Source organism: Anomalospiza imberbis, chromosome 15 (assembly GCF_031753505.1).
Source record: "Anomalospiza imberbis isolate Cuckoo-Finch-1a 21T00152 chromosome 15, ASM3175350v1, whole genome shotgun sequence".
NCBI classification, from domain to species: Eukaryota; Metazoa; Chordata; class Aves; order Passeriformes; family Viduidae; genus Anomalospiza; species Anomalospiza imberbis.
The window spans coordinates 18,632,319-18,657,725 of record NC_089695.1 but is presented as its reverse complement, the minus strand read 5'-3'; the positions used below and the strand labels follow the sequence as shown (position 1 = coordinate 18,657,725).

The 25,407-nt window shown below is 51.6% G+C and overlaps 1 protein-coding gene across 3 annotated transcripts in view; it reads left to right on the top strand.

Moving 5' to 3' along the window:
- Positions 1–25,407, top strand: part of PPP2R2B (protein phosphatase 2 regulatory subunit Bbeta) — a 61,152-nt gene that overhangs the window by 24,544 nt on the left and 11,201 nt on the right. For all 3 annotated transcript variants that reach the window (XM_068206278.1, XM_068206279.1, XM_068206280.1), the window contains 2 exons: positions 23,562–23,659; positions 24,924–25,089. In XM_068206278.1, coding sequence (XP_068062379.1) covers positions 23,562–23,659; positions 24,924–25,089 — 264 coding nt within the window. The remainder of the gene's footprint in view (positions 1–23,561; positions 23,660–24,923; positions 25,090–25,407) is intronic.

Here is a 25,407-nt window from a genome sequence, read left to right as displayed (position 1 = left end):
TGATCTTTGGGGTGCCAGCCAGGACAGCCCCGTCATCAGGTTTTGAAATGGAATTGAGTGCCTTGGTGGAGTGGTCAGGATTTACTAAATTGAGAGAGACCACCTCTGGTTCATGAGCCCCCTGAGATGAACATTGCAGAGGGTAGGAGAATATTTCTGGAAACGTTGCATGGTTGCTGTATCACCTGCTGTCTGTGTGAGACAGGATGCTGGGTGGGATGTGCTCCTCATCTGACCCAGCAGATTGCCCTGTGGCTGCTTGTGGGAACAGGAGTCTGCAGGGCTGTGCCAAACCCCTGATGCCTCCTCCCAAAAGAGCTGGTGAGATCTGGTGCCTGGAAGGTCAGTAGGTGGAAGGGCTTAATGCCGTGGCAGACAAGGTAATCATCAGCTTCCCTAGCTCTGCACGCTGGAGCCGAGGTGTATCCCTGCCAGCAGGCTTAGAATCACAGAATCATATCATCATTAAGGTTGAAAAAGACCTCCAAGATTATTGAGTCCAGACTTGCTTGTTAGTGATTGGCTGGGGGAATAAATGCTTGTGGAAAAAAATCCTTTGAGAATATACGTGCCAGCTGCTGGCTGGATCACTTGGAAATGCTGCTGTGCGAGTTGGTGCCTCCCATAACCGCTGGGAGAGATGTGTGTCGGCTGGTGCAGAGGTGAGGCCCGCTGGAGGCGTGCTGGCCGGGCAGGATGCTGATCAGGCAGCTTAAAAATAGCGGCTGCTTCCTCCCTGCTCCTCCCCATGGCTCCGATGCGCTGAGCAGGCACAAAGCCCCAGCTGCAGGCAGGGCTGGCACGGGCTCGGCGCCGCAGGGAGCGGCCGGGCAGTGCCGGGCGGGCGCCCCGGGCTCTGCGGGGAGTGCCCGAGCAGCGCAGGCACCTACCGGGGTCCGGGCAGCCAGCGCTGGTGCAGCTGCTGCACAGCCGGTGTGCCTGCAGCTGACCAAAAGAGCCACAGACTTCTCACCCCAGCATCCCTGTGCAGAGCTGCTGTGACTGCCGGACATCTGGTAGCCCTGGGCAGTGGCACCTGAGCTCTTCGAGCCCTCCCAAAATCCCCATGGCTTGGGGAGCTGACGACTGCCTGCCCTGTAGAGGGGCAGTTGAGGCACAGCGAACGTGGCACTGGCCTGGGCCTGACTCCAGTGCTCTGGGAAAGGCTGTGATGCCACTGTGGCCATCTGCCCCAGCACTTGGGCACAGGCGGCCAGATGTGTGCACACTGGTGTGTTGTTCGTGTGCTGTCAGGAATGCTGTGCCCAGCTCACCTCCCTGCCATCCTCCCAGGAAAGGGGTGATTGAGCTGTTGGAGTCAATGTCTTCATTGAGGGCAGCACTGGTTGCTGTTTTTCCCTGATCCATTATGCACCTGATTTCTTCAGGGGAAAGGGTCTGACCCAGGGGGTCTTGGGATGGGGCAGGTGGCTGTGGGTTTGTCTGGGTTTTCTGTTGTTTTGGTTTTCAGCTTTTATCTGCTTGAGCCTCCAGCAGCACAGCCCTCACTGCAGCTCCAGCTCACTGCTTCAGGTTCAGCTTACAGAGGGTGTTGTGGTCTTCTGAGGTGCGGTGTGTACCTTGGGAAGGAGGTAAAATGCCAGGCAGGTCAGGAGCTCTGTGTTGTGACATCACAGGAAGCTGCAGGGGCCCCAGCAGCAGGGCTCAGGGAGAGCAGAGAGCCTGCTTCCAGGCAGCTGAATATCCAGAAGGATCCTGCCTCCGTGGCAGTGCTGTTTGTCTGCATTGCATAGAACTGTTGTGCAGCCTTTTTGTTTCCTTCAAAGCCTGTTTCCTCACTTCCTCGGGTGTCACGAGTCAGCTGTTGGACCATCTCTTCTAATGTCATGTTAAGGCAGGTCCTGGGAATGGAAATGTAAGCGGACCATAAACCAGAAACCAAACTAGCAGATTAATCCCTCATTCTGATCTGCTCTGTCCTGCATTTCAGCTGATTCCCTGGTGCGGTCATAAAACACAACCATTATCTCAGCTTCCCCAATATGCAAACAAATTGCTGTGATTTTCCTATGCTTGGATCAGTCCATATCCGTATTCTCTGAACAACAATAAAACATTAATGGAGATAAAGACTGTTATCTCCCTCATGTCTATTTAGTCATTGGAATAACAACTTTAAATGTTAAGAGTGCTGAGATTTATAATGCCAAGCCTGCTCAGCAAAAATAAATCATGTTTCATAGAGCACATTACCATTTATTGCCGCTGTATTATCTGAAGCCAAGAGTGGGTGTTAACCCTGTGATAACGTCCTCAAAGGGGATTTTAAATAATTTTGTAGTTTAATTTAAAAATTCTGTTGACTGCCTGGTTTGATCTGCAAGTCATTTTATTGCAAGGGGTATCAAAGCCAAACCTCTCCAAATGCTGATAACGAGCTTGCTTAGACATACAACAGTGGGGGAAGCCCCTGAAATGGCTTCTGGTTCAGCTGTGGCTTCAGTGAGCCCAGCCCAACACAGCCACACAAGCAGGGCTACCTAAATGTGCTCACTTTCAAGGTGTTGTAGACTTTGGAAGACAGTGGGTTTTTAAAGTTTCATCCTGGTGTTTTCATTCTTGATATCTGGGTCCTCATCAGCTGATAGCAAGCTCATGGCAAGAGAGACATGTCTCGGTTGTGATTTGACGTGTGACCTGAGCTGGTGTGGCTCCACAGTCAGTGCCCTTGGGGTCCTGCCCTGCCCTCACCCTGCCCTGGCACCCTGCCTGTGGTTGGGCATGGAGCAATGCTGTGCCACAGCAGTGCGCAGTGACGGTCAGCCAGCTCCAGTCTGGTGTTCTGGGTGTCCCCTGGCTGGCTGCAGCTGTGCAGTGGTGGTGCTGCCCCTGGCTGCCTTGGCAGAGCTGGGGGCAGTGCTTGGCCCCCTGCATGTGTACTGCTGTGCCACCAGGTAGCCCTGAAATGAGCAGTGCAGCCCCGGTGCTGAGTTATCTGGCATTTCCTTGCATTGCCTTTGTTAGCTCTGTGAGTAAAGGCAGGGCGGTTGAGACCCTGGGGAACAGCAGCTTCCCTGAGGAGTGCAGGCATTGACCAAACACCCCGTGCCAGTGCCTGACTGCCCATTCCTGCACCAGCCTCGCAGCTGGTGAGCAGGGGTGACAGATCGCTTCCCTTGCAGACCAAGTCAATTTTACTGAGTGAGAAGGGGACGAGGTCAGGGAGTGCAGGGCAACAGCCCTTAAGTCTGTCTCACCACAGAGCTCAGACTGATGGTGCCAGATGCTGACCCGTGTTGGGGGGGCTGTAGCTTGTTTAACACCTGGCTCCTACATTAAACTCGCACAGGCACTCAGTGCACATCACTGGGTGTTTGTGGGGCAGCTCCTGCACTAATCTACTGCCAGGAAGAGTGCCCATCCCATGCGTGGTGTTCCAGGGGCACTGGAGCCCTCTGAAAGGTGCCTGGAGATCTGCAGTGTCCAGATGTGCAGGTGGGAGGCTGTTCAGCCAGCATGAAATCACAAGAAAACAAGCTTTGCTTCCATGTGGTCCCACCCTGGAGATCCCTGAGGTACTGTCCTGAAGGCAGGGTGCATGGCATGGCCCCCTGAGGCAGGAATCAGTGGAAGCTCACCCACCTATACCTGCCTGTGGATGGGACATGCCTGCTGTACCTAGTTCCACTGGAAACCTCTACAATGATTAGGGTAACCCTTGCACTTGCTGTTTCGGAGAAGGAGATGGGGTCTGCTGCTGGAGGTTAGATGTCAGCAGTGGTGGAGGTTGCTCCAGCCTCAGCTGGCAAGTTGTCCGTGGAAACATGCATCTCTGTGGGATCTGGGGAATGGAAGAGAGAGAATTAGAGAGGCTGTTTTGGAGAGCCCTCCCTCACAATCCCTAAATAAACTTGGCCTTCGTTTCAGCGGGCTGACAGATTCTTAATTATAATAACAGCGTGAGCAGTGTTGCTTTGTAACTGGTTCCCCATTGAAAATTTCTGGCTGGCAGGAATGGTGTGCCAGATGTCTGCCTGTGATTGCCTCTGCTTGGGAAGATCTGTTCAGGTAACACTCTCAGCTGGAGGATACGAGTTATGCAGGGATCTAGGGGTAGTCTGGTTGTTTGCCTGATTTCTTGGCAGAAGCCAGAGTCCCATCAGAATCTTCACAAATGTCTCTGCAGCAGTTTCCTTCTACAGAATTGCTCTGTTTGAAGGCACCAGGGCAAACAGGCACCTGCACCTCTCTCAGCAGTGACAAAACTGCTCAGTTTTGGCTAAGTTTCGGTGATGGTGGTTCTCCACCCTGGCCTTGGGTGAGGGCTCTGGTTTGGGGGCTGGTGTACCCAGCAGACCCAGCATGGTTTCCATCTGTAGGTCATGGCTGGAGTCCTGCAGCAATGGGACCCTGCCTGCTCCTGGTGATGCCTGTGAGTCCCACAAGCTTTGCTGGCTTTGCTCAGCAATGCTCTGAGCTGTGAGCTTCTGCTGTGTTCTTTGTGTTGAGTGGAAAGCAGCCCAGGGGGATGGGCTGGGGGCTGGAGGAACAGCCACTGTGGGGAGCCTCTCTGGACTCACACAGCCAGTGTGATGGAGAAAACACAGTGCTGATGGGCTGTCGTGCTGCTGGCATCCTGGAGGTACCTGAGGGAAGCCCTTCTGCCCCTGTAGAGCTCAGTACAAGCTCTCCTACAGCAGAGATCTGGCTATGGATGTTGTTTCATACTGTCATTTGGCAACTTGATGTGACGTTTTTCATTAGGAGTCCTACAAAGTGCAGCAGTGAGGTGTTACTGATGGAGCAACTCCAACTATGACAGGGTATTCAGCTTTTTTTCAGCAATGGAAGTCATCAGTGCAGCAGTGAGGTGTTACTGATGGAGCAACTCCAACTATGACAGGGTATTCAGCTCTTTTTCAGCAATGGAAGTCATCAGGCAGAAAAACATTGGGCATAGAAACAAAGCCAGAGATCTGTACCTGTGGCACTAAATGGTTGAATTCACCCAAGATTGTGAAGATGATGCTGTGCAGACGTTACCTTGTAGCTGGGGCTTTTCTGGTGACAGTGAGGCCAGATCCAAATCTCCCAAGGATCTTGAGATGGTCAGAGTTTCTCATCATTGCCATCAGTGGCAACAGTTTCTGCTGACAGGCTGGTTTGGAGGTCAGCCTGAGTGAGGTGCTTGAGAATTCGATCTGGGTGTAGCGTAGAAGGGAGAGTAGTAGCTCTTGGTTCTCATCCGACACACTTTCACAAGCAGGTCTCAAAGCACTTCATAAACAGGATCTTACAGGTGCCAGGCTGGGCATGGGTCTTGCTTTGAAGTTGGAGCTGAAGTCTGCCTCGTTTGCATGGGGCTCTGGGGAGGACACTGAAGTCTTGTCATATTTGGACATTTGATCGAATGTAAGAACTTTCTAATTAGGATGTTTATGAGTTAATCACATATGACACTTCATTTGCTCCCTGCTGCAAGCCTGAGATGTGTGTGAGGATGTGGGGAAGTGGATCATCCTTTTTTTGGCTTTGTGTCACCCTAATGCATTATCTCCATCTGGTTGTCTCCTCCCTCCTTGCATCCCTCAGCTGGAAGTGTGTACCAGTGGCTATTAATAGATGAATCCTGCAACAGTCTGTTTTTGCAGATGGGATTCTCAGCTTCTGAAGCCTAAAACTCATTACAAATAAAGCAATACGCTGTGTGGTCCTTAATACAATTAGCCCTGCTCTAAGTTAGGCTCTCAGGGCCAAATGCTGCTGTCAGTTTCCATGAGAAGGTTGCCTGGGAGTGTCATGGCCTGTAGATCCCAACCCACATGTTCCCTTGCCCTGGCTGATTATGGACACAGCCATGGTGCTTTGCTAAATACGGGTGTGAGGTCCTGTCTCTGACACCCCTGGCTGTGTGGTTCACAGGGATGGGAGGACTGTGGTTCTACATGTCTGTGTTGCAGAAGGATGTTGTCTTTTGAGGCCTTTGACTTACCACCTATCCTACCATCTCCTTGAACAGCCAAAACCAGCCATAGTGCAAGGTGTCCTCTTTGCACCAAGGTTCTTTCTCAGGCAGATGCCATCTCCTGCTTTCTGATGGGATATTCTACCTGTGGAAGGAGGCAGAAGGACAGAGGAATGTTCACAAACATTTTGGGGACCCCTTTTCTCAGGGATGAGCAGTTGTAAATCAAAAAGCCCATAAGGCTGTGGACAGTTGCGTCTGCACTTGTTACTGTGCATGTCTGTGTGCTTGGCTGCGCGCGCACACACACACACACACAACTTGTCACTACCTCTAGTGACCCTTCTGCTTGCTGGGCTTGGAGTCATGACTCTTGCCTTTTTCTTTCACTCATCCCTGCCCCTTCCCAGCTCCCCAGCTTCTCATGGGGCGAGTGGGTGGGTCCAGGCATGGACCTGCTGATGTGGGAGCAGCAGGAGTGTGGTGCAGGGTGAGCCAGAGCCTCCTTCAGAGGCAGAAGGAAAGATCCTGCACAGAACTGCTAGAAATTGCTCCAAATTGTGCTCATGTCTGGTGTGTTTCCCTTTGCCAGGGACCCAAGCAGCTTGGGGCTTTGGTGTATTATTCTTAAAGGCTTTGTTTCTTTAATTAAGAGGGCTCTGCTTTCTCTTGAGAAAGGAACCTGTGAGGCTGTTTTCAGATTCATTTTACTACGCCTTGCACCTTCTGGAGGGACAAATCTCCCAGGAATGCTCATGTTCCCATGTGCAGGAAGTGTCTGTCCGTGTCAGGCCAGGTGTCTTGCCCTGTCTCAGCATTTGCTGGGGATGGGCAAAGCATCTTGCCCCACTTCTTCAGTGTGTTTAGAGATTGTGGCTTGACCTTGGGAGTGACCACAGCAGTAAGCATGGCCAGTGCCAGCGCTCTTCTCCAACCAGGGGCACCAGCTCTGCTTGCAGCACTTGTCCCACAGTGGTGGTGCAGCCAGGCTGAGGAATATGTGGTTTTCACTTCCCTGGCTGGCAGTGATTTTCCTGGCTCCAGGGAGGAGCCATGCCCTGGTTTGAGGTACTGGTATACAGCTGAATTCCAGACTTGGGAGGCACTTTGTTCTTGATCTCCTGATAGCTGCTGCTTCACCAAACCTCTTTCTTTCCTTGCCATCTGTTTCTGACAATGTGCAAAGTTATTGATGAGGTGATGAAATCAGAGGACTAGGGTCTGACAGAAAAAGGGTTTTTTCCTCTGCATATGCAGTCTCAGGCCTTCAAATGAAACCAACCCCCTGGAAAACCTGCAGGCTCAGGGCAGCAGCTGCTGGGCTGGTGGTCTTATGAGTAGTGGGTCCAGGCAGTACCTTCTCAGTGCACATGCAGGCCTGGGAAGAGATGTGGGTGGTAATTAGCAGTAGAAAAACACAGCTTGATATCTCCCGAGCGAGCTGTCCCCGTTGGGTGCTCAGTGTTCACCACAGTGTGTTTCCACCATCGCGCCCGTCTGCCTCCTGTGTGAGCCTTCTAACAGGCAGCTTGGCTGGCTTGTTGGACTTAGCCTTTGTTAGTCCTTGGCAGTGCCATTTGGAGGCTGGAAGGCTATTTTAGATATATTTAATTACAGTTTTTTCTTGCTTAGTGAATAGCTGCAGTTATTGACATGCACTGGAAAGGGTTACAGGAGATGGCAAATATTCAAGGCATTCTTTTGTCCTGTCCTCCAAAAGACAAGAGAAAACAGTTACATTTATCAGCAAGTGCTGTTTTCTGACTAGCAGAGTTTGCAAGCAGTTTTCTGTGTTTCTTTTACTTTTCAAAAGCCATTGATTTTTGCAGTGTTGCCATTAGAAAACAAGCCTATGAACTGATGTATTCCTGCATTTTAAAATGGACTTTCAGTCTCCTGCTGTCTTTTTATTGGTTTCCCAGCCCTGCTCAATGTTGCTTAAGTCAGCATGTTGTAATTGGCCTGTGGAGATCCAGGTCTGGCTGGTGTCACTTAAAACCCAAATGGCTTTGCAATAATGTCAGTGTTTCTGGACTTCCTGCACAGGAGCAAAGGTGGCCACTCCCGCACAGCTTGTACTGCCTCTGTATTGACTGGGAGCATTTGGCTAATCGCTTCCTGTAATTAAATTCTTCACTAAGAATAAAGTTAATCTTCTCAGAGCATATAAAACCTGACCTGCAGCCTGAGCAGGCAGAAATGCTGCTATTTATAGGCACCTTTATCCAAGTGTAAAGGGCCCATTCCCAACGCAGAAGCAATTAGGATAATTAGATACTCCTTGTCCTGAGTCAGGGATATATAACAATAAACTATAAGTGATATGGTAGTTTTATGCTTGAGGTCCATAGACTCTTGAGGTTGGAAGGAGCGATTTTGCCCATTCCTCGTGACTCTGGTAAGAGACCACTCAGCCCTGCATATGTGATGGGATCACCAGTTCTCCTTGTCAGGGTGCTGAGGCTGGCTGGGGTTTTAAAGTTTTTTAAATTTGCATTTTCTCTGTTTGATGATGCTCAACAAGTTTGGCAGAGAGAAATGGTGAGACTTTCCCCAACTTTTTTTTCTCTTTGTTTACATAAACACATTAATAAACTAATTGCCCAAATCCTTGCTGGCCGGCAGTAGCATTAAGCTTGCTACAGGCCACTGACTTAAACCATATGGTTTGGTCCCAAGGCTTCTTTGGGTTTTTAGAAGAGGTTTAAAAAGTGCCTGTTTGCATCATCTTGAAACATTAACATTCCAAGCACAAATATTTTTGCATAATTTATTACTCTCACTGTAGCTTTGTTCATACTCCGAAGTTCAACTTCAAAGTACTGCATCCTCACTCCTCATTATTTATGTACAGCAAAACAAAACAACGTTAAGTGCCAGCCAGGCATTGCTCTGCTTCATTGGATGGAGAAACTCAGACTTCTTCTGTAGCATATAATTTCTTTTTCTATTATTAAGAGCCAAATTCAGAGGGAAGGAAACATTTCCAGCATCCTTTCCTGGAACGCAGGAGTGCTTCTGGAGAGAGAGAATGTGGTACTCGGAGGATGCCAGGTACTTCCATCAGCTGTTCAATTTGGACAATTACAGGGCATTTGTCAGTTCCACTTTTATTCAGAGTGAAATCCACCTGCCAGTTCTCACACACTGTTTCAGTGCAGCAGTATTTCATCAGCAAACAGTGTCAATGGTGCCCGATATGACAGGGCTAATATCAATTCCCCTAGTTTGTTTTGTAATACCCATTATCTTTGCAGCAAATATTGTATCTGAAATCAGAAATGTGAGTGAAACATGCAGCAATGTTCCAGTGAGGAGTGTGTTAGGGAGAACCCGAAAGCAGAGCCCTGCCCTGCTTCACTGTGAAACCTGGTGTGCCAGCTGGGTTCCCCTACCATGATCTGGGGCTCCTGCCCATCAGTTCTGCCCCAGCTGGTGGACTGTCATGTAGAGCACTGGGCAGAGGCTCTCATGGTCTGCATTCCTCCCATCATTGTGCAGATATGGGTATGAGGAAGATGTCAGCCACTGCATTAGATGGGGGCTGAATAAATCAGTGTGCACGGATCATTGAGCCTCTTTGTTGTAAAACAAATGGCCTGTGGTCAGTTAATCATATAAAGAAACATCTCCCAGGCCTCATGGCATTATTCATAAGTACTAAATCCTCTTGCAGTTTCATAAACAGAATCTCTGTTAAAATATGGGGAAATTACAATCTGGAACAGTGATTAGAGATGTGGCAGCCACATACTGTGGGGAAAAGGAGCAAGAATTTTTTTTTTTTTTTTCTTGCAAAGGTCTCATCTCTCCCTCATCTGAACCATCCCTTTGCCTTCAGCTCACAGGTCTCCTTGAGCTGGACACCTGTGCTTGCCGTGTCTGCCCAGCCTCGTTAGGTGCTGTGGGAGCCCTGCAATGGACAGCATGTGCCCTGGGCTGCTGGTCCAGGGTGCCCTTGTCCATGGCTGATGGCTGTGGAGCCTTCAGTCCCCCAGTGTCACAGCCACTGGAGTGGGATGCCTGTGGGCTCTCAGCCGCCGCGGCACGAACGAGGACTGGCAGCAGCCGGGGCCCTGGGCGGTCTGGTTTGTCTTGGCATTGCCCCGTCCATGTGACGTGGCCATCTCGGTACTGATAAATCGCCTTTGTCTCCTGCCCTCGTTTCTCCCTGCTGCAAGGGGAATGAGTGTGCTGGAAGGTTGCCTGTTGTGGTGGTAACTCCCAAAGTCTGTCTGCCCTCTGCTTCAGTGCATCCCCACTGCTCTGTGGTGAGTGCCAGACAAGCAGGAGCAGTAGAAGGTCATGGATTCACGGTGTTGTTTTATCCAGATTTACCTAATTCTATGATAAATGGCTTTGAGGTGGCTCCCAGCCATGTGAAGCTGGGCTTTCTGGGCCATGTCCAAAGGGGCAGCTACCTTCCCATAGCACCTTTCTGCTTGGCCTGTGGTCCCTGAACATCCATTTCTTCTGCTGAAGGCCTGGAATTGATGTCCGTTGCTTTTCCATCATGATTTAAAACAAGCCCCCTAACTGTGGTGTCCCAGTTTGCAGTTCTTGTTTCAAGAAAGTGGCTCTTATGTGTTGCCAGCCCTCGGCACGTTCACTTGTTAAATTATGCACATGCTAATGAAGTGTGAAAATCAGCCAAATAACAACTCTCTGTAATCGCTTAATGTCCCCAGAGAATTGTGGCTTTTTTTATTATTATTATTTTATGATTTGTGACCCATTCTGAGTAATATTTCTGCAGGGCATTCTTCCAACAACTGGGGTTAATTAGTATTTTCACTTTTTCCCCTTCTGAATGAAGCCCAAACTTGCTCACAGCCCACAGTGCAGTTTGTTTTCTGTTTTGAATTAAATAATGCCTAGATTTCTGTCAGAATGGGAAGCAGCTTTCCAGCAGAACTGTTAAAATCCACACCCTTACCCCGGCATACACCTGGGCATATGGGCAGGGATTGCATCTGTGTTTGGTGTCCTGCAGTTGCCCTTGCTGCCATGGCTGTTTTGCAGAAGTTATGCTGCTCCTCGCGCCCCTGGACAGTGTTCCCCATCCCTGGGATGAAGCACTGTCCCGTCATGTGCAGCAGCAATGGCAGTGACTGATCTGCCCCAGGGAGTATGAGACCATCTCATACCCCCAGCTCTCCCTCCCTGCCGTGGTGGAGGCCGTGCAGACGTGGCTGATGCCGGCTGTACCTGTGTTAGGAGGGTGTTGCGTGGGCAGCTTGTCACTTGTCAGTGGAGCTGCTGCTCCCCCTGCCTGGCGTGAGCCAGTGTCAAATGCAGTGTTTGGATGCTGCTTCGTGCTACCCGAGGTGGGTGTGGGCGAGTGTTCACGGTACTGACCCCTCATGTAGCAGAGGTTGTCCCAAGTCCTTCAGCATTCCAGGACACCACCAGACTTGCAAAGGCCTGGCTGGTCTGGCAGTGGCATTTGGAGTCCCCGGAGGCTGATGTGCATTGGTGATGCTGCGTTTGGTGGGGAGCTCTGAGCTAAAGCCGTGTGTGACTGAAGCAGCTGAGGTCTGCTCTAGGGCCTTGCTCAAACAATGTCATCCTCTCCTGGTGAGTCTCGCAGGTAGCAGCGTGAGAGAGGGAAGCCCAGTGCCTTGTCTTTGGATGAGGATCGGGCAGACAGTGGATGGTGTAGAGAAGCAGTGCTGCCTAATGTCAGGTAACATCCAGTTAGTTGCCTAATGTCAGGTAACCTGCTTTCTCACTGACAACACGAGGAAGAAAAGAGATGAAATACCCATCTCCCACCGAATTTTTAGAAGGTGAGGTCTGTAAGACAACATACTGTTTATCACTGCAGCTTTTCAGTGGAATTTGCTGGATGTTGTATAGGTATGTCTGTTGGGTGTTGACCATGTGTGCTGCAGAAACACTCACTAACCCTTCTCCTGCTGCATCCAGGTAATTTTCACACTCACCCCACTCCTTTCATGTCAGTAACAGCTTTGTATTCAGGATTGTTATGCCTTGGTGTCACACCATTCACCTGTGATTAAAATGGAGTCACAATCTTCACGACTAACCAGAGCTTCATTCAAAGTGCTGTCCTGTGCTAGCTGTGTCCTCTGGCTGATACTACAGCCCGCTGGGAGCTGCTGTGCTTCAGGACAAAAGCTGAGAGCCCCCGTTCCCCATGGACACGGGTAGTAAGGCTGGGCAGGCAGTCACTTGAAGCAGAATCAGTCGCAGCCTGTGACAGCAGATTTGTGGCAGAATCACAAACTATTCAATGGGAGCCTTGGTGGCCTGAGGACTGGGTGTTCCCCAGGGCGTGCTGCTCTGGCTGTTGTGCTGCTCGTGGAGCTGCTGGCAGAACAGCTGCCTTGTCTGGGCAAGTGACAGTTCCTGCCCCTGCCTGGCCTCCCGTGTGCCTCTGCGCTTGTCCCCGCATTTGCCACTAGTTTAGAACAGACTAATCACTTTTCCATGCACTCCAGCTGGTTTTGGTGTGTGGCTGTGTTGATGATAAGACCTCGCTGGGAACAGCCAGGTTCAGCTCCGACTCTGGTCCCTGCACTGTGATGGATGAACAATGTCAAGATTATCTCAGCCCAACAGTTTTGTCAAAAATATTTCCCACTGATCCTGCCTGGGGAAGTACCATGTTTAGCTTCAGTGATACAGCCCTGACACCAGAAAAAGAGCTTCCAGCAAAGACTTTTAATTCCCTGTCAGAATCAACGTAATTAAATCCCCTCTGGCGGGAAGAGGATTTTCACTGGATCTAGTGAATGTCCGTGCTTCTATTTGGAAGCCTCTAACATCCCAGAATTTATTGCCTGTAACAAATAAGGGGTTTGTTTCCACTAAAGATAGCTGTATATACAAAATCTGTTATTTTTCAATCAGAAATACTTATTATTTACACTTGCACTTTGTAAACAAGTGTTTTTCACTCTCTGTAACTTTACCAGCAAGAGGCAGGAATGCTGCCTTGCCCAGAGACCTTGGGCCTTCCCCAGGGACTTGAGGCATTTGGGTGCTTTCTGCACCCCAAGTGGCAAAACTTGTAAAGTTCAAAGAGAGGTTCATTTATAGCTGCAATCTGCTCCTTCAAGCTGCTGCACAAATCACTTTTAAGCAATTCATTTCAGTGGCTCAGGACATCACTTAATGAACCCAACTAAATTGAAAGAAAGAAAGTTTAATTAAAATACTGCAAGGAAAATGTCTTGAGACAAGCTCTTCCAGGAGCAGATTGAAAATGATGGCACAGACATCTGTCTTCCATGGGAAGAAATGTTAAAGTCGGCAGAAAATTTAGTTTGTGATGAGTTTTAGAGGGAACAGATAAAGCATGTGCTGTGGTCTGGCTCCATGCAGGGGCTCTGGGTCACTGTGAGCTCTTGCAGAGCCTTGTGAAGGGTTTGTGTCCCAGCAAGGAGTGCTGACAGTGGCAGGCAGTGGTGTTGAGCCACATGTGGAGGTAGAACCTGACAGTGGCCACCTGCCATGGGTATCTTTGGCACTCTGGGAACGGGGCACATCCCGGAGGGAGGACCCTGAGCTGCACTGGCTCCTGAAGGCACCAGGAGGGCAATGGGGTGTGCTAACAGGCCATGCCACCTCCCAGAGAGGGGGCTATGGGCAGTGGGACTTGACTGGGACAGAGGCAGGGGAAATGCTGCTGGCAGAGCACTGCAGTGGCTGATGCCAGTTGGAAATATCCTCTCTGCCCAGACATGGGCACTGAGCTGGGGGTGGCACAGCCCAGTGCTCTGGGTGGCACTGCCTGCCCCTGTCCAATTCTGCTGCCATCTTACTCAGTTCAGCCCCAGATGCTGGATTAAGCCCTCTTTGGCTGATTACATTCAAATCTGTGCAACAAATGCCAGGGACTGTCTGCACTGTGCTGGTGTGTTTGCTTTCCCATAGAATTGGAATTGGAGCGTTAAGAACATTTTTTCAAAAGCCACCACTCTGATGGGTGCAGCTTCTGTGGGTGCTTGCTGTGGAGAGGTAGATTATGGCAGAGAAGGGTCAGTTTCCCATGCAGAAGGTGTTCATATTCCATCAGCCACATTCCCCATTTGCCTCCCCCCATTCCCCATCATGTGCCAGATCCATCGTGTCTCCCCGCTGACCCACCACTGTTCCTCATTGCTGACCCACCTGTGTTTCTGTCTTGGTGCTGCCTCTCAGGCTGACCCACCTGCAGGCAGCTCATTTAGTCACCCTGTGCCCAGGTGTGCCCATGGGCACCCATCACTTGAGCCTCCATGTGTGCAATGTGTTTTGTGATCCTTTGTGGAATCCAGTGCCAGGTTTCTGTGAGAAGCTCCTGTCACAGTAGGTGCATGTTGTGCCTCCCATGTTCAGCCAAGGGGCTTGTTCCAGGGGCACTAAACTGGAATAATGTGACAGAGACTGACATCAGAACAAGATGGTAACAAAATTGGGTTGTAAGCTGAAAATAGCTGCTCTACGTGAGAGCAAAGCTTGTGGCTTCTGAATTTTACTCACTTAGCTGACATTTGGGTACTTCTAATTAAAATTTTTCAACAGTCAATAGTTTTTGCTGATCAGCTAACAGATGGCTGCAGCAAGATGACCAGAAAGAAAGACTGCATGGCACATGAAGTGTGTTGGAAAGCATCCATCCCAGTGTCTGCACACCGACCCTTCTGTGTAAGAAGAGTCTAATGCAGGGTGTACATCTGAGAGTTTCCTGAGGGTTTGCAAGGCAACATCCCCAGGACACAGGTGTGTGCTGAGGGTCAGACCTGGTCCTGCAGTGTTCAGCACAGTGTTACCTTTTGAGAAAAGCAGCTTTTGTGCTCCCGCTGCAGATAAAGATCTTGTAAATAGTATGAGCCCAGTATTGTTACCATCTGTGAATTCTTGCTTCCTGTGTCAGATGTTCAGGTTTTCAGCAACCAGTGATGTCCCTGGAAATCACAGGTTTTCAGAAGGTATTTTGGAACCAGGCCACTTTTTGGGTTGCTTATGCCTTTATGCCCATGCATGAGAAGTGCCCAGACAGTTGTGTGGCAGAAATCATTGGAGTTTTTAAAGGTTTTAATGTAGAAAGGGTGGAGGACTTGATCAGTGCTCAGTTGCTTTTTACAAAGTCTCATTTTTTTAAGGGTGTATTTTGCAGATGGACTTGGATTTTCCATCACTATTCCTAAACCCAAATCAGCCATTTTGAGGAGGTTGTGTCTGCTGTGCTGCTGAGGCTCTTGGCACAGGGATGGCAGCATAAATCCTGCAGTGAACCAAGGGACAGAGTAGTCGGATGAGTTGCCTGGAATGCTCTGGCAGTGTGAGCCAGCACAGGCAGTGAGTGCGGGGAGCAGCTGAGCACAGGGCAGGGGGTGCAGGAGGGCAGGCGGTGCAGGAGGACAGGGCAGCCTGAGTCACTGCCCCAGTGCTGTCCTCTGACCCCAGCCCTGGGAACACCGGGGGCTGCCCTGATGTGCCCGTGGGCACGTGCAAGATGAATAACGTAGAAAAGAATAGTAAATAGAGAAAAAATAATTCAGGAAACTGTGGGTTTCAGTAACTGCCAGCTCTCAATCAGTTTGCTTTTAAGCCCCTAAGATTAGCTCTGTTGGTTAGAGCATGATGCAAATAATGCCAAGGTTGTGAGCTCAGTCTTGGTATGGGACAGTCACATGAGTGATGGACTCAGTGATCCTTGCAGATTCCTTCCAACTCAGAATATTCTGTGATTTCTTAAAATAAGTTGCTGTGCTCTGTAGACCATGGCTTGTGGTTATCTCAGGTCCACGTGCAGAGGGTCTGTCCTGCCACAGCCTGGACTGTTAACTGAGGTAGCACCTGTGGACCTCTCCCACCCCACCCAGAGCTGGGGCAGTGTTGGGGTTGACTGGTGGGGCTGCTTGGGTCTCCTGGCAGCAGGGTGTTCTGGGGCACCCTAGAGCAGCTGTTGGTTTTCCTCACAAAGTGAGGGTTATTTGCACTGCTGGAGAGATTCTTGGGTCACAGGCTAATTGTCTTGATTTACGTGCTGCTCTGCCACCACAGGTGTGATGTGTAACAGCTTAATAAGGTGTTCATAGCCTGACCAATTAAAAATTGCCATTAATCCAAGAGCTAATGAGTTGTGCATCTTGATGCAGATAGAAGAGTTTTGTGTCGTGTGCATACCCAGGACCCACCAGGACCGGTGGGCAGGCATGGGTGCTGGCTGGGGCCAGGGGCCAGGGCAGCCGGGCCAAAGGCAGCTCTACTGCTCAGCTTCACTCTGTTCACCTCCTCAGATGGGCTAAGTTGCGGCTCTGCCTGAAAGCTACCCTTCACTTTCCTTTCTGTTTTATTGTTCTGCTCCTGTTGATGACCAACCCATCACATCCCGAGGCTGTGTGGTCTCTGCTGGTGCACTGGGCTTTGGAGCAGCACTTGCCCCACTCCTTTCGTGTCCTTGCCCTGGGCACGTGGGGCCGTGAGAGCCTCTGCTCCCTGGGAGTCTCTGTGCTGAGCCCTTCCATGATGTTGCTTCCTCCTGAACTATCCTTTCCAGCAGTTCCAGTAAATTACACCTGGCCAGGATGGTGGAGGTAATGGGAGGTATGGTGGTGGATGTGTAAGTTCACATTCTTGCATACTGGCACTCTGAAATGGGTGCTTTGGTGGGGGATGCTGAGTGACACGAGGGTTGTTGTCAGATGGGAGTTTCTTTCGTCTAGGCTGGGTAGCACAAAATTCCTCTTTGCTGTAACAAGGGCAGAGAAATTTGGAATGTGCCGGTATTTTTAGCTCTTCAATCTAGGAGTGTTATTCCATTTTGGGGAAGAGGAGCAGCTGCTGCTAGCTCTGCAGCACCATGTTGTTGTGGTGAGGAGCTGTGCGAGACAGCAGAGCTCAGCAGGGTCCAGCCCGAGCTGCTGGGAGGTCCCGTGTCCCGTGGCTCCAGCCCGATCCCTGCAGGAAACAGGACTCGTGGTGGGCAGAGGGATGGGCCTGCCCGGGGCTGGGAGCTGTTCAGGCATGGTGCTTTTCCACTGAGCCTGTCCCTCCCTCACCACAGCCCTGGCCTGGCTGGGATGCAGGGGTTGGGCAGGTGTCGTGCCATGCTGTGCTGTGCTATGCCATGGCTTGCTGTGCTTTGCTTTGTGGTGTCAGCAAGCTACGGTGTTTCAGGGCATTTTGCTCCTGCTCCATATCCTTACTGGGCTTAATGCAGTGGAATTGATTTCCATTTCCCAGGCTATGATTCACCTCAGCAGGGGATAATCAATTCCGATCAATCACATGTGATTTTGCATGCCATTAGATTGCAGTTTAACCTCTGGTGTCCTCTGCCCTCCCACCTCACATCCCCGTGCCATGGACCACACAGTTTGGGGCAGGATTGATGGCCCAGGCTCCCCACACTACCCTGCACATTGTACCTAGCCCTGTTCAGTGGGACTTGGATGCCACTTCCTTGTCCCCTTCTGCTGCATGGTCTTGCCCAGGCTTTCTTCCTCTTTAGCCTGCTGTTTCTGTACCTGAGGGGCCCTGAAGTCCCCCTGTTTTCGTTCTCTCTGACACTTTTCCATGGGCAGGGAAGGGAGTTGCATTCCAATCTTCGGATGAGCCTCTTGCTCTGCCTGCGGGGCGGGGGCTGAGGGTGCAGCTCTGCTGCTGCTGCCGCCGTGCCGGGTTGAATCTCACCTGACAGAGGGGACAGAAGGTCCTGGTTCCTTCAGGGTGCCTTGCAGTGCCCAGGCCTGAGCACTGGTAGGTCCACAGCTCCCATCAAACTGCACGTCAAGCCCTGCCATGGAGGTGAATTCCTCATCACTGATGGCTCATGCCTTTCAGAGTAAACACTTCGCTAGCTCTTTTTTTGTTTGTTTTAAGAGAGGCAGACAGAAAGGGAGACCAAAGAGGTCTCTTTTAGACAGTGAAATGTAGAGTCTCCCTGTTTTCTGAGAAAAGCAGGACCCACAGCCTGTCACTGAGGATCAGACCTGGGAATCCCCCTTGAGAGGCTGAGGATTGGGCTGCGTTAGTCAGTTGTAATTCTAATGTTTGTATCCTTCTCAGAACCCCTTTCTGAGCTCAGGGTCCATCTCCTGCCTTGCTGTGGTGAGATGCAGAGAAGGTGAGATGCACTGAGACCTCCACAGGGGATCTATGGTGGACTTCTGCTCTGGTTCTCCCATTATCAGACATTGCCTCCATAAGCCTCTTAATTTTTCATTACCTCTTTGCTTACTTCATCCTGAGCAGTTTCAGAAGTAGGTTTCAACAGGACCCATTGTTGTCCCACTTGTTTTCTCCCTCATGGGCAAGCAGAGTGAGGGAGTGGCCATTGTGCCATGGCTTGGTTGTGCTCCCAGTCAGGGCCCACATCTCTGTCTCCTTGGCAAACCCCTGCAGCCATCACTCCCTTGAGGGTTCTAATGGGGGGATGAGGGATGTGGCTGTGGTGAGCTATTACCCCACGCTTAGGAGTATTAAATTCAATTTGGCAACTCATAGCCTGGGATTTGAATGACCTAAATCCTTCCTTTGGCAGCCTGGTTTGCTGTTATTTATGGTGCTTCCCAATTTATTATCATCTGCAGTTGGAGGCTTTGTGCATGGTGCTGTCCACCAAGTGATTTACACACACAGTGAAGAGAGCAGAGCAGTCCCAGACCCCAGACCCCTCCTGTCCCCAGCACCAGCCCCAGGGCAGAGCTGAGCGGGCAGGGCAGCAGCCAGTCAAGGGCAGGGGAGGGCAGGGACTGCCCCAGAAATGCAGAGCTCTGTCTGGGGAAGGACCTGGCTCGATGGTGTCATCAGACAGCTCCTGGGCCTGGGTGTGCTGTGGGAGAGCACCGGAGCTGGGGAAGGGTCAGGAGCACAAGGCTGATGAGGAGCAGCTGAGGGAGCTGGGGGGGCTCAGCCTGGAGAAAAGGAGGCTCAGGGGGGACCTTGTGGCTCTGCACAGCTCCCTGACAGGAGGGGACAGCCGGGGGGAGTCAGGCTCTGCTCCAGGGAGCAGGGACAGGAGGAAAGGGAACGGGTTCTGGTTGCACCAAGGGAAGTTTAGTTTGGATATTAGGAAAAATTCCTTCCCTGAAAGGGCTGACCAGCCCTGGCACAGGCTGCAGTGATGGAGTCACCATCCCTAGAGGGATGTAACAGATGTGTAGATGTGGCACTTGGGGACATGGGTTAGTGGTGACCTTGACAGTACTGGAGGAATGGCTGGATTCAATTTTAGAGGGTTTTCCCACCTAAATGATTGCATGATTGTGTGTGGTCACAGACCTGCCTCTCACTTCTTACCCCAAAGGAGGCATGTTCCACTGGGAAAGCAGGCAGCAGGCAGAGCCCCCGGGAGGGCTGGGGGCACCCTCTGCCCAGCAAGTTTGAGTCCAGGGATGTCCCTGCCGCCCTGGAGTGGCTGTACTGCTGTGGCCTGGGTCTCACGGGCTGGGCCAGGGGCGTCATCCTGGGTACACTGGGGCCATGTGCTCCTGGCACAGGTGTTGGGACAGGTGTGGTGTCCTGTGGCCTCCCCACCAGGACAGGCGAGACCAGGGCCCTTTTGCATGGAGGTGCTGCTGAAGCTGGAGCAGATGGGATGTGCCAGGAGCGGGGTTGATGTGCCTGGAATGCTTTGGGAGAGAGCCCAAGATGCTTGGGATGCTGTAGGAGCAGGGATGCAACACCCAGGCCCCTGCCCTGGTGGGCAGAAGGAGAGGGGTGGCTGTGTGGGCAGATCAGGCTGCTCCAGGGATCCAGGTCTCAGCACTGACTGCAGCTTCCCTAGTTTATCTTCTTTCTTTTTAATAACAGATTCATTCCCTGTTCCTGGCAGAGAGAATGCCTTCCTCCACGCTGGGAGAGGGGGAGGGGGGTGTGTTGTAAATTTCCCATTTTTCTGATAAAACTGTATCGCTATGGCGGAAATCAAATCCCATCTTGGATATTTTTAGCATGAGAGCATGAAGGCACAGAGATGCCGAGGGAAGGGAGGATGGGAGGGGAGGGAGGACGGCGGGCTGGGTCTCCATGGAAACTGTTTGCTTTAAATTCCCGCATTGGGGCACTGAGTGTGTAGGAGGTGATGAAGGAAATGAAAAAGCAAAAAAGACGCAAGGTTTTTTCTCTTTCTGTTGTCACAAAACTGCTGAAGGAACCTTAGGAGAAATGGGGCATTTTCATTAGTAACCAACCACCCTGTGGTGTCTCTCGAGGGCAGCAGGTGGGGTGTGCAGCAGCCGTGGCTGACCTCTGGTTTGTTCAGAGACACCTTTGGAAAGGAGCTGGTGCCACTCTGTGCTCCTGAGCTGGTACCTCCGTGGGACTCCCCCATTTGCCCTCTGGATGTTCTTCTGTGCCAGCCTGCTGTTACTGCCCAGGGAAAAGAGCCAGTGCCCAGGCCATGGGTGCTGGGGGAATGATGCTTCTGTCAGCTGGGGTGGATTTGGGCTTGGGTTGGACACTTCTACTCAGAAGGGTTTTTTTAATATTTAGGGTATTTCTTTGACATATGAAAGGTGTAGTTAGCCAGGCTCTATTGGTATCCCTGTCTGAAGTCCTGATGATGGGCATGAGTAAACAGCAGGTCTGGGGGATCTGGACATGAAACCCCCTTCTTTTTGGTGCAGTGTAAATGGGGGGCTGGGCTGGGTGTCACAAGGGTGTCTGTGGTGCCTGGCCCTGGTGTCTCAGACCACAGCCCTGCACACAGGCTGGTGCATTAGATCATGTCTGAAAAATGCCTCACTGCAGCACACAAAGTTACTTTTAATTCATTGAAAAGGGAATGACCTAGAACCGGCAGCTGGTAATGGAGAGGATTAAATAGAGCAAAACAGGTACATTTTCAATTGAGTAATTTTAGAAGGAAGCAGCATGTCTCATTATGAGGTGCACGTTAGCACTGCCCAGCCACAGCCATGGAGTACCCTGGCTGCTGCTGGAGCAGCTGCTGCCAGCCTGTTCCCAGCACCATCCACGTGGCACCTCGGTGACACCAGCTCTGCCCGTGGCATCACAGCGATGCTCTCGGGGTGGGGGGTCACCTGCTGCAGCAATGAAACATCTGTGTGAGCTGGGGCTGAGCTGGGGCTGCTGAGCCAGACTTGGTGCCAAACGCAGAATTTCAGTGCTTGAAGGTGCCTGGCTTTGCCCTGGCTCCTGCAGCTGTGGTTGCAGTTACCTATGGGAATGGGAGACTGGGTTTGCTTCCCAGGGCTGTGTCTGTTCTCATGTGTGTTAGACCCAACAGCCATCCTGAGAAACTGCAGGTTGGGTTCTGATTCTGCAGGACTGTCACAACAGTGAGGTGCACAGGTTCCAGCAGCACAGATGGAATTTGCCCTGTCCCAGTGTCCCTCCCCAGCCTCTAACAGGTGTTAAAAATGCCTGTCTTGCCCTTTGGGAGGATTTTGCTGAATGTGGTGCTTGTGCAACCTTGCTAAATAGGAATTCTATTTAACCAATAGTTCAGATTCAAATGAGAGAAGAGCAGGTGATCTGAAGAAGTTCAGAATCCATGCCATAACCTTAACTCCAAAAGACTGAGACCTCTGCAGGTGCTGCCCACGCCCGGCTACAGTCCACCCCAGTGGTGTGAGCCAGAGTGGAGCTCAGCCGCTCTGCAGCACTCCTCAGCCTTCCTGAGTGCTGGCAACGGACGGTTAAACCCTTCCTGGCACCGAGTACCAGCCACGATGGCCACAAGGCACATGGGGTTCCCTGTGAAGGAATGAAGGGTTTGCCTTGGAGGTCTCCAGCTCCATGCCACTCAGTCTAGCCCTGTTTGCCTGTGAGCAGTGGTGTGGGCTGGTGTGCACTGGTGAGCGGGGCTGTGTTTTGGTGAGCGGGGCTGTGTTTTGGTGAGCGGGGCTGTGTTTTGGGGAGCAGGGCTGTGTGTGGTGGGCAGGCTGTGTGTGGTGAGCAGGCTATGTGTGGTGAGCAGGGCTGTATTTTGGTGAGCAGGGCTGTATATGGGTGAGTGCCCCACACTGCCAGCATGGGTTGTCTGTTCTGACTCTCCAATCTGCCTGGAGTCTCTTGCTCAGCTGGGATGCTGTCTGGGGCATAGAGGTGTTGTCTGGGGGGAGCCCATGGGTGTGTGAGGGGGGCTCTCAGGCGCCCTGTCTGGGTGATGCTGCAGCATGGGCTGTGGGTTTGGTGGATGCTGTCTGGGCTGGCATCCTGGAAGACAGACCCTCAGTGGTGTTCTGAGCTGCACCAGCTGAGCTGGTTCTGAGCTTGGGCCAGCTGCTGCGTTTTGTCTTTTCTTGTTTGCTGAGGTAGCTTTCTGGTCTGTATCTGGGATAAAACCCATGGGGAGGGAGAGGGGACAGCTCAGTTTATATGTTTCTGAGGCTTTCTCTGCTGGCACACAGCAGAGCTAACACGCAGGAGGAACCAGAGCAGTGCTCGGAGGGCTCCGAGTGCTGGTGGCCACAGCTGGGCAGTGCCATGGCCCGTGAGCACAGCCAGTGTTTGCAGCCGTGGCCAGCACCAGGGCCTGCCCCTGCCCTGAGCCCCGGGCTGCAGCCCTGGGCTGCAACCCTGCCAGTCCTGATGCTGCAGAAGTGAGAAGGGCAGGGAATGCGAATGGCAGGAGTGAGCTGGCAGCTGTTATGGCCAAGTGTTCATCACAGAATCCATCCTCTGCCCAGTGCTGAGGCTCCAAGGCTGCAGTCATTCTTCTACTTCCCCAGCTTCCTGCTGCTGGAGTGTGGCTCACCAGGCAGTGGGTGAGCACCAGTTGGGCAGTAATTGCTGTGGAATTAACCTCTGACATTCTTCTAAAAATAGGCCAAATAAATCCAATCATTAGCAGCTCCCGCCTGCGTTGCCTCGAGGGTAAGCACTGCAGATTAAAGCGTTTGCAGTTACAGGTCTGTGTGTCCCCTGGCTTCTCCTGCCACTGAGCCCAGAACCCTGGAGATGGTACCCTGCTTTGTGGGGAAGGGGAGTTGTGTGAGTGCAGTGGCTTTTCAGCTGATGGAGGGCTGAAAGGCATCACTTTAATTTACCTTGGTATGCGATGGTAGATTCAGCAACGTGCAGAGGAAAGCAGCAATGTAGATATGGTCACCTGAGCTGTTCTACCTGAGAAGCTCAGGGAGAGAGGACAAAGGTTTCCTAATTTGTCTGCTCCCTCTCCTCTGAGGGTGAAGGCAAACTACCACCCCAGGCAGAGGGTGGCACAAGGGCCAGGTGGGAGCAGCCAGGTGGGAGCAAGCTCTGCCCATCAGCCAGGTGCTGAGATGAGATGCTGGGGGCACCATTGGCACCAAGCCCTCCCCAGGTCCCAGGAATTGATTGTGTCACCCCAAATGGTGTGGGCAACTCCCCAGGTCATGAGGGGAGCATGCTGTGCCATGCCATGCTGTACTGCCCAGCCCTAGGCCTCTGCTGCTGACAGCGGTCCTCAGGCTGCATTTAGCACAGGGACAGTACCTGGAAATCCCACTGGAACCAGTGCTGAGGCACAGGCCAGGGCAGGGGGCCATGCCAGCATAGTTCCAGAATGCAGAGCCCGTTTAGTGTTAAAGATGATGGAGAAACAGGGGTTTATGGAGATGCCACAGGGTACAGAGCACCGACGAGGCATGTCCCTGTACAGGGCATGTTGCTGCTTCCTGATGCCTGTGGAAGTCTTTTACTTAAATTGTCTTTGTCTTCTCTTTACCAGCTGACATCATCTCCACAGTTGAGTTCAACCACACTGGAGAGCTACTGGCAACAGGGGACAAGGGGGGCCGGGTTGTAATATTTCAGCGTGAGCAGGAGGTAAGTGCCAGTGAATGCAAAATGCCATTTTATCCTTTTAAGTGAAGCGTCCTGCTGTTCCCTAATCCACCTGTGTCACTCCTAAGCTCAGGGCTCTCCTGGCATACTACAAGCTGAAAAGCAGCTATTATTAACATCAGCAGGGCCAGATTTTCTCCTGCCAAACAACTTCCAAACATCACATTGCTCTTCTGCTCCAGGTGTAACAGGGATCAGGCAGCACATCTGAGTGTGTGACGAGTGCTCACCTTGGAGATGACACTACCCCAAGAGCCCCTCATACCACCAAAATTCTGGAAAGTGTAGATGGATGCAACAGTTACGTTTCCCTTCCAAAACTTTGCTCAGGAAGTGCAAGCAAATGCTTTGTTGGAAGCTTGAGGTTGTGCTTGCTGGAGAAGCGTGTGTTCAGCTGGGGGAGCTGTGCCAGCTCCTGCCACCTGGGACGGCCCCCACCATTTCCAAAGCTGTCCCAGTTAGCTGCTCTGCTCTGAGTCAGTGGGACCTGTCCTCAGCTGCTGTGGAAGGAATGCATCAGACCTGAGCATGAGACAAGTCATGGTCCAATGATGGTTTTAAATTTTCCTCAAAGTTAAGGCTTTAAAATTATTTCTACATACACTGAAGAGAACTCAGTGGTTAACCATCACATGTGCAGACACCTCATCATCCTTTCCAGAACTAGTTCATTTCTCCTTTTCCTCTCATTTCATTATTCTACTGCTTTTCCTGAACGTTAAGCCTCCAGCATCATTCTGAATGTATCCACTCAGCTCCTGTTCAAGGGGACATGTGGGGCTTCACCCACCCACCCAAACCAAGGCTGCCCATCCTGTACTTGTAGCTGCTTCCAGCAGCCCTCCTGTGGCTGGGTTCAGCACCTGGCAGGAGCTGGCACTTGGTCCCAGCCGTTCAGTGGGGACAGACAGTGGGGTGGGATCCATTCCCGCTACATTCCCTCTGCGTTCCCTCTCTGTTCCTCCTCCATTCCCTCTCCATTTCTTCTCCATTTCCACTGTGCTCCCATTCCGTTCCCTCTCCACTGCCACTCCATTCTTGCTCTGTTTCTGCTTCATTCCCTCCCTGTTTCCACTCCATTCGTCTCCGTTTCTCCTCCGTTCCCGCTCCCTTCCCGCCGAGCACACCGGGAGCCGCGGTGTCAGCAGAGGCCGTGCCTGGGCACTCAGCCCTGCGCTGGCTCTCACCAGCCCCAGAGTGCCCTGAGCAGCTGCCAGCACCTTCAACTCCTCCCTGTCCCTGACAGAGCAAGAACCAGCCCCACCGCAGGGGAGAGTACAATGTCTACAGCACCTTCCAGAGCCACGAGCCAGAGTTCGATTACCTGAAGAGCCTGGAGATTGAGGAGAAGATCAATAAGATACGATGGCTGCCACAGCAGAACGCGGCGTATTTCCTGCTCTCCACCAACGGTATGTGGCCGTGCTGCCTCTCTGCTTCAGGCCCCGGGCTCCCACCACCAGGCATCGTCTTCTCTGTGGTGTTTCTTTGGGAAAATTGTTTAAAACTCTCCCTGCAGGGTAACACAGGTGTCTTGGGGGAATGGGTCTGGCAGAGCTCAGTCCCTGTGCACCAGGTGTATTTCACAGCAGCCCCTCCCTTTGAGGGAGAGAGGGAGGCTTCTGCCCTGACAACAAGATCCTGGGAATTTTTTGGGTTTTTTTGTAAGACATGCTGCAGGTGTTTTGTTTCAATTTGCAGTCATGTTGGGCTCAGCAGTTCTGTGTTAT